The sequence below is a fragment of the Contarinia nasturtii genome, unplaced genomic scaffold (assembly GCF_009176525.2).
Source record: "Contarinia nasturtii isolate CC-2019 unplaced genomic scaffold, AAFC_CNas_1.1 Cnas_scaffold_2367, whole genome shotgun sequence".
In the NCBI taxonomy this organism is placed as follows: Eukaryota; Metazoa; Arthropoda; class Insecta; order Diptera; family Cecidomyiidae; genus Contarinia; species Contarinia nasturtii.
The window spans coordinates 706,972-716,164 of record NW_022199689.1 but is presented as its reverse complement, the minus strand read 5'-3'; the positions used below and the strand labels follow the sequence as shown (position 1 = coordinate 716,164).

The window sequence follows — 9,193 nt, the reverse complement described above, 5'->3', positions numbered from 1 at the left end:
CGATTTTGTTTCTCTCTGATATTTTTTTACATACATTAATTTGAATTTTTTGTGGAATTTCACTTTAAAAACTCAAATCCACACCAGATAGAAGCAAAATCCACACCAGATAGATTAGCCCAAGTGATAGAATTTACTTTTAATTCGTTTTGTTTTCATTTGTTTTCTTAGCAGAATTGTATATGTACCATGGATTATAAGCCTGTATGTGGCTGTAATAAAACCACATATCCAAATGAATGCGCTTTAAAATGTGCAAAGGAGCCGAAAGCCTGTGACGGGGCATGTCCTTGTCAAAATTATAATAATTGTTGATGGACAAGCAAGATAAATAGCAAAATATTAAATTGCAAAGAATTTCCAACAAATAAATAATCAAAATTTAAAACCAATGTTGGCATTTTTATTTGTCTTTCTTTCTCACATTTTGCGTTATTTTAGAAGTTTCACAGACTTATTTGGAGATTTATTTTTAAGCCTCTAGTGCATAGCCCTGCCTTTAGGCAGGGTGTATAAGTTATTGTCTAAAATATATAATAAAAAACAAATGATTCTATTTATGATTTAAAATATATTCAGCAGGGTTCAGGCTTTCAGTTGTCGGTCATTTGACAAGTGAAAATAAAGCGGTTGTTTAATTATACACACAGATGTTTAACCCTCTAATGCATTAATTTTTTTTCAACATGAGAGCTATTCTTCTATGATTGTTTTGGTTCTTAAAAAAATAATCGAAATTCAAAAAATTGCATAGTTTTCTCAAAAAATGTCATTGACAAAATTGGAGAACAATCAAAACCATTGTTTAAACTGCTATAAAATTGCTATAAACGAAGAGAGAGATATTTTTTTTTGTCAAATTTCTGTTTTCACGTACAACCGTGTTTATAATTAAACAACCGATTTACATCCAATTGTCAAATGACCGGAAAATGAAAGCCTAAACCTTACTGAATGTATTTTAGTTCATAAATAAAATCATTTGTTTTCAATAATTTATACACTCCGCCTAAAGGTAGAGCTATGCACTAGAGGGTTAATTATAAACACATATGTACGCGAAAACAGAAATTTGATTAAAAAAAATATCTCTCTCTTCGTTTATAGCAATTTTATAGCAGTTTAAACAATGGTTTCGATTGTTCTCCAATTTTGTCAATAGCATTTTTTGAGTAAACAATGCAATTTTTTGAATTTCGATTATTTTTTTAAGGAATTTTAAACCAAAATAATCATAGAAAAATAGTTCTCATGTCGAAAAAAAATTAATGCATTAGAGGGTTAATAAAACCATTAGCTTACATTAAATCGTTTGATCTCATTTTATTTGGGTTCGACATTCGTGAACAACAAACATTTGATGTGTTGCAAGATTTGTACTGCTACCACTTTTTTTAAAAAAGGATTTTGATTCAAAATCAAATTTCAATGCGTAAAAACACTTGATTTCAACTTTAAAATTGGAATTTTGATTGGACAAAGATTTTGTTAAAATATATGCATCATCTGTTTTGAAAGTCAGCAGACATTGAAATAAACAAATGGTTTTGAATTAACTCAATGAATATGGAATCGTTCCATTGTTTGCGCAGACATTTGCAAATAAAGATCTATTTCGGAGTTATTTTCACTGCAAAAGTCTTATACTATATATCATGTATTTAGCTTTGGTTCGCCCTTTTTTGAAGTTGAAGATCTTTCTTGCTATTCAATTCTTAAATAACCTATCTAAGCTAGAGAGAAATAACGACGCTGGTACACCGTAACTATTGAACATAGATGCTAGCATAAGTCAAAGATTACCGATCCACTTCAGAAAGTTTTCTCAATTTCTCAATTGTAGTAAAAAGATCTTATTTCCAATTTTTTTATGAAAGAAACTAGGAAGTGCCTACTATCACGATCCTACCACAATATTTATTCTAAAAAAGATGAATTTTAAAGATTCGAAACTTAAATAAGCTCAATGTTCAGAATATCTTTAAAAGCTTTTTTAAACATAGAGCTTTGATAAGTGGAGTGAGTCTTGGAAAAATCGTCATTTTTGAACGTTTGGGCCAATTTTTGTTGTTGAAAATAGGAAATTTCCATGTACAATACTGTAACGTTTTATAAATGAATAAAGAAATAAATGCAAAATGTTGTTTTTGTTTAACCAATGTTCCATTTTAAAGGAGATGCATTTAATTGTTTTATTTTGTAAATAAAAACATCTATTTTTAAATTAAATATCGGCAAAACATTTTATTTCATCAAAATATTTATTTGTAAAAATGAAATTACGTCAATTGAGCTTCGGATATAAATGATTGTCTATCGCCGTACATATCTGTAAATAATCATTCAAATTAAGAGACAAAACGAAGAAAACTGTAAGAGTTTATTGAGAACATCAAAATGGTTGTCATCAAGTTGATCGCGATTGGCCTATCGATTTTGGTGCTTGTGTTTTCCAAACAATGTGAGGTAACTCTAATATGGAATAGTAGTTATAAGAGACTCCAACGAAAGTTCAATTAATCTCATTTCGTTTCTTTTTTTCTTCTAAGCTCGATTATCCGCCATGCATGTGTACTGCTGATATAAGACCTGTCTGCGGAAGTGATGGATGTACCTATAATAATATATGTGAATTAGAATGTGCTAAATGTTATTATCCAGATCTGTATCTAGCTCATAATGGAACATGTGAATGCATTTGCACAGCTATATCAGAACCGGTTTGCGGTACAGATGGCAAAAATTACGAAAATCCATGCGAACTAAATTGTGCTGCAACTGCAAACAATGATCCATGTTTGACTATTGACTGCTATGGACAGTGTCCTTGTATAGAAGACAGTAATTAAGTAATATTTCTTGCATTATTACAATTAAGAAAATATGTCAGCATTGTTTGAAATTTTTAAAATTTTGCTCAAAATGTATTCAAACATTCATTATTACGTTTATTTAATAAATTCCATTCATGAATTTAGATCAATAAACGGTAAATAATGCAAGCGATTGAGAAATAACAGCATGTATTAAGGACCAGAACAAATCGTCGTAAAATTTAAATTTTGATAAAAAAAATGTATTGTATATGCTCTGTTTAGAAATAAAATCTAGTTTTAATATTAAAAACACGCACATTTGATGAATTCTTCAAAGAAATACATGAGATTGTATCAAGGCGATAAACGGCATAGAAAGCGTTTTAGATAAAACGTCACACAGCATAACGAAATGAACATACGAAATGATCAAGTTTGACATATTGTTGTTAATGTTACAAAAACATGACACAATCATTGATATCTCTAGCTCTTTTAGAAATCATCTTAAAAACTTCCAGACAATATATGTATTGAACTAACTGGTCAACTGAGCTGACGTACGTTAGCCAGCTAAATGGACTAAAACAATAAAAGTTATTGTTATAATGATGAATCAATTCTATTGTTTTAATAAAAGTAATTGATCATTATAACAATAACTTCTATTGTTTTAACCCATTTAGCTCGCTTACATACTGTCAGCTCAGTTGGCCAGTTAGTACAATATATTGTCTGAAAACTTCTTCATATCAAAGGTTTTATTATATTTACGCATCGAATTAATTGTAGGTAAGTGGACTGAATCACAAAATGTGTTTCGTACGTTATAAAATACGATGTTTTAAATATCAGTGATGAAATTCACAACTCCTTACAAAAGTATTGAAAAAATGAAGAAACCATTGAATTTTTAAAATTACTGTATTAATTATTATGAAATTAGTTCCATCTGAAATTGAATGTGTCCGAATAAAAAATCAACTTCGCATTTCACCTCTTGCTCTCTCCTGAAGGATTTTCCATAAGTGTGAGCAGGATGTGAGATATGAAGTTGAGTTTTATTCTGACACATTCAATTGTGCTCTTAAAAAATTCGTTCTTTCAAACACTTTTGTTTAAAACTCGTCCTTTGATTTTGTTTTTTATCTGTCCATTTTAATGACAGACTATGAAAAAAGTGACTGTATTTTTTTTTTTTTAATGAATCACATTTTCGATGATTCCATCTGTTTACCAGAAATCACTATAATGTAATTTTGAGTATTTACATGGGGATTCTCGGTAATTCCGTATGTTTATGAAATTAAGTCTTTAATTAAAAAAAAAAAAACGATGGAAGATCATGAAAAGAGGGCATTCAGAAAAGATAACTGTTAGTATAAATTAGAGTAAAAAACATACAAAAGGGCTTTAAGAAGAAGAATTTAGGCTTTAAAAGTAGAAGAGACGCAATCGTAATATGCTTAACTCAAGGAATATAGCATGATACGTATCTTTAATAAATAACGTGATATCGTTGGTACTCCTAAACTCTCTTATCAAAATATTTGAATTCATGACATTGGCCATTCCCACTTTTGTTGACACCCAATCAATATAAATACGTTTTGAGTTGATTGTCTACACGTTATAATCAATTCTAAGTACTTTCAAGCATCAAAAACGTGCATTTTGGATTAATTTTATAAGCCTAGACCTCATTTTCATGTAAAAAACGTGATTTTAAATTAAATATTGAGACCTGGACTCGTGCTTATTAAAGACGGGATTGTTTAGCCAACAAACATTAATTGTATTTCCGTGTTTAATGAGAACAACTTTTGCTCTGTATTGAGAACGGTTAACTTAGATTTTAGTTTAAAATTTTGGAGCTATTATTATTTAGATTTGCTAGTTTAATGCTGATTATTAAATGAAATTGTAATGACGTAGGGTAATATTTGTTCAAATACAAATGTGTTTTTGTTTTTAACGACTATTAATCAATTTTCTTTTTAAAAAAATTTAGTTGCCATGCGAAAACAATAAGTTACATATTAAAAAAGAAGAAATCCATTATCAATCTTAATTTTCATTCTAAGGAAACCAATTGAGTTCATTTTTTGTGCCGGTTGCCGGTTATGTTATAATACAAAGATATAAAATAGACTATATAGTCATATAAACACAGCAAAATTCAATACACATCATACTATGCCGTGAGTTCTATTTACGAGTGTAAAAGCAGCACGCGGCTTCGCATTTGATTGTGTATGTGCGCAAAACAGCTGTTGAACATTTGAATATTGGCATGTGGTTATACACACGAGAAATCACGAGTTGCTCTCTGTATTGGAGCGAAACAGCTCTATTGCAAACATACATTTGTTTCACTCTACTGTAGCGTAGACACTTGTAGAAAATTGCAATATATGTATTATAACCATTTATAGTATGGGCGCATAATAGAAATATTTTGTTTAAGAAAAATATCTACGGTGTACGTTTCGTCAGTGTATTATTCACACATCATCAAATAAGAGTGGTGACAAATGCGAAAACCTAGGTTCTCCAAATCCAAAGTTATTTCGAACGAATTCGTTTCACTCAGTGTGTTCATTGCATCATCCAATACACGTTGATATTACATAGACAGTTTCTTAGAAGTTTTGGTTTTCATTCTCGTCGAATTCGAATTTTTTTTGCTGTTAAAATTACCGTATTTGCGTTCAGCTGCACGTTTTTAACTTGACTTCCCTTATAAATTGGAATCACAAACGTGCAACATTTTAGTCATTAATAGCCCTGCAATCGTTTAGGATGCTCATAAGCCGAAACTCTTCCTCACGTTCAATATATAATTTGATCGACATTTATTAGTTAAACGTGAACTTGAAATAATATCCCAAGAAAGACTTATTTTCTTTATTGTTTGAATTTTTGTGTAATTTTTTGTAAAACGTGCATGTGTTATGTGTGTGTATAAGTTTTTATTGCAATCTTTCGGTAATATTTCAACACATTATCGAGAATAGCACAGTTTTTTTGCACGATATTTATTCAATTCAAACTGTGCACCACGGAAATTAAGTTGAAAAAAAAAATAAAAAATAGAAAGAGAAAAACCACGACAATATGGGTTTATTTGAAACATTGTCGCGAAAGAAGCCAATAAGCGATTCTTCGCCTACACAATTGGCCAAAGTATTGTCTGCACTTGATTTGACGTTGCTTGGCATTGGCAGTACACTTGGAGTTGGTGTTTATGTACTGGCCGGTCAAGTAGCCAAAGAGAAAGCAGGACCAGCGGTCATCTTTAGTTTTATGATTGCGGCAATTGCAAGTGTTTTGGCGGGTCTATGCTATGCAGAATTTGGTGCAAAAGTTCCACGAGCTGGTTCCGCCTACGTGTACTGCTATGTAACAATTGGTGAATTTATCGCATTCATTATCGGATGGAATTTAATTCTGGAATATTCAATAGGTATATTTAATTCATTCAAAAATTTAGAAGTAGTTCTACGTGTTGTTTTCATTTTCTTTACTTTTTTATCTGAAAATTCAATGAAAAAAATGTATTGCTTTGGATTTTTAGCAATGGTTATCAGATCAAACAAGATTCAAAGCTATAAAATTCAATGTCTAATACGTTTACTAAGTTATTTTTATTGTAAATTTTTTTAAGGTGCTGCAAGTGTTGTAAAAGGATTTAGCACATACGTGAATTCATCGACTGGCATAAATAATTTTATGATTGAGTATATGCCTCTCAATGTGCCGGGGTTATCTCAATTTCCAGACGTTTTTGCATTCATTGTGACCATAATCTTTTCATTGGCCGTCGCATTTGGAGCAAAAGAATCATCGATTTTGAACAATATTTTTACGTTCCTCAATTTATCGGTGGTATTATTTGTCATCATTGCTGGCAGTTTTAAAGCGAATGCATCAAATTGGAGTATACCAGCTGTAAATGTGCCGAATGGTACTAAAACAAATTATGGTACTGGTGGATTTATGCCGTACGGATTTACGGGCATTTTGAAAGGTGCTGCAACGTGTTTTTACGGTTTTATCGGTTTTGATTGTATTGCAACTGCTGGTGAAGAGGCGAAAAATCCAAAACGATCAATGCCAATTGCAATTATTCTTTCATTGTTAGTCATCTTTTTGGCCTACTTTGGCATTTCAATCGTTTTAACAATGATGCTGCCATACTTTGATCAGGATGTAAACGCTCCATTGATCTATGTATTCGATCGAATCGGATGGACAGTGCCGAAATATATTGTTACAATTGGTGCGACATTCGGTTTGATGGCCAGTTTAATGGGTGCGATATTTCCTTTGCCACGTATCGTGTATGCGATGTCAAACGATGGTTTAATTTTCGAGTGGTTGGGTCGCATTCATCCGCGATTCAAAACACCATTGTTGGGAACACTTTTTATTGGCACATTAACCGGACTGTTGGCTGCATTCTTCAATTTATCGCAACTAGTCGATATGATGTCGATTGGAACGTTGATGGCTTATTCAATTGTGGCCGCATGCGTTCTTTTACTACGTTATGAATTCGATGCCGAAGCTGAAAAACCGAATGAATCAGCGCCATTTTTTCAAAACATGAATCGATTGCTATGGAACTTGGATAATTCAAAAACACCAACCAAACTCACTGCAAACATAGTTACATGGGCGGTTACTGCTTTTTGTAAGTTTTTCAACATCCCAAAACAGAATTAAGACAAAAAATAAATGGAAAATACTAAAAAAAAATTTATTCTTTTGTTTAGGTTCCGTTTGCATTTTATTTGCATTGGTCATTGAAAAGTGTTCAGATAAATTACTCGATTCGGTTTGGTGGTCATGGACACTTTTAGGAGTCATTGGTCTGATCATGATATTGATTTTATTTGTGATTTCACGCCAACCCACCGCAAGTACCTACCGCAGTGACTCATTTAAGACCCCTTTCACACCGTTTTTACCGGGAATTTCGATTATCATAAATATGTATCTTATGTTTATGCTTGATATTATGACATGGATTCGATTTGTCGTGTGGATTGTGATGGGATTGACAATCTATCTATCGTATGGCGTATGGAATAGCAAAGAACGTCGTCGTCATCGTCGCCAACAACAAGCCTATGTGAACGACATAAAAAACGAAGGCAGTCCATTTATAAGCAATAAAGAAACAGTTCTGGTACAATAGAAATTGTGCTGAATTTCAATTTTAAACACAGATATTTTTTTGACAATATACATACTTTCATATTAGTTATTATTAGTATTAGAATCCTTTCAACTCTAACCGTATTTTCCAGAAAATCTGTCAGTCAATCAATCGAAAATTAATAAAAACGAGAAATATTCTATTTTGCAAATTATCAAATGCTTACGTCAATTTGGGTGTGCTATGTCAATTCGTATATGCGTAAATGATAAATAATGTGATAAAAAAAACAGTTCAAGAACGATCAAAACTCATACAAATATGCCTAATTTTTTTTAAATGCTGTATGAATTTTGTATTTGTATTTTTCACAAACCATTCACAAAAAAAAAACTGACAACTCAAGCGAAAAACTATTTCTTGCGATAACGTTTCATTCAATGTATATATTTCATCAGCCAATTTATTATAAATACATTATTACTGAATTGGCGGTTGAAGTTTTCAAAAATGTTTTAATTTCATTTCGTCCAAATTACAATACCATATTTTGTGGTAAACAATTTGGTTTATCGGTTGTCGCGTCGTCAGATTATTGGTAAATTATCTAATTTATTTGCGGCTTTCAAACGTAGCCAAAGACAAATTAAATTTTTATCAATTGATTCCATTACAGACATGTACAAATAAAAGACGATTTTTTAATTATTTTGATTGAATGACGAGACGTTATATTTCATTCATGTTTTGCAAGAGTTCATTCTACTAACCGTACGATGAAACGAAATCGTTTAAAAAGGCCTACACTCTCCAGCAAGTCACTTTCGAGTATCTTATTGAAACCTATACCATTTTTTTGTGCATAATTTGTGCGAATTTGTGCATGCATTTTTAGAATTTGTGCATAAATGGTTGATGAGTTATTCAGCTTTATATTTTGTGGTGAATTTCGGTTTTGGATGCAATTCAACATTTTTCTATGGCCAAAAAATCGGAAAAATTTTTGTGCCATTTTTTTGTGCATAATTTGTGCATGCCAAATATGCCTTCGGATCGGTCGTACACTGCAAAAAATGCATCAAAATCGATTTGACGTCGATTTTCCCACACAAATTCACCACTTTTTTTTAAATAATTGGAAAAATAAAAAAATTTCTTTACCATTTTTTTGTGCATAATTTGTGCATAACAAATTCACATCGCACCGAATTTG

The 9,193-nt window shown here is 31.3% G+C and overlaps 2 protein-coding genes across 2 annotated transcripts; both read left to right on the top strand.

Moving 5' to 3' along the window:
- The first annotated feature begins 2,349 nt into the window (after nt 1–2,349).
- On the top strand, nt 2,350–3,038 carry LOC116348331 (serine protease inhibitor dipetalogastin-like). Its single transcript, XM_031779311.1, has 2 exons — nt 2,350–2,466; nt 2,550–3,038. The coding sequence occupies exons 1-2, from the start codon at nt 2,398–2,400 to the stop codon at nt 2,847–2,849; spliced, it is 369 nt and encodes a 122-aa protein (XP_031635171.1). The 5' UTR covers nt 2,350–2,397; the 3' UTR covers nt 2,850–3,038.
- Nucleotides 3,039–5,338: 2,300 nt separating this feature from the next.
- On the top strand, nt 5,339–8,194 carry LOC116348291 (high affinity cationic amino acid transporter 1-like). The gene is made up of 3 exons (XM_031779254.1): nt 5,339–6,282; nt 6,484–7,512; nt 7,595–8,194. The coding sequence occupies exons 1-3, from the start codon at nt 5,934–5,936 to the stop codon at nt 8,017–8,019; spliced, it is 1,803 nt and encodes a 600-aa protein (XP_031635114.1). The 5' UTR covers nt 5,339–5,933; the 3' UTR covers nt 8,020–8,194.
- Nucleotides 8,195–9,193: the final 999 nt, after the last annotated feature.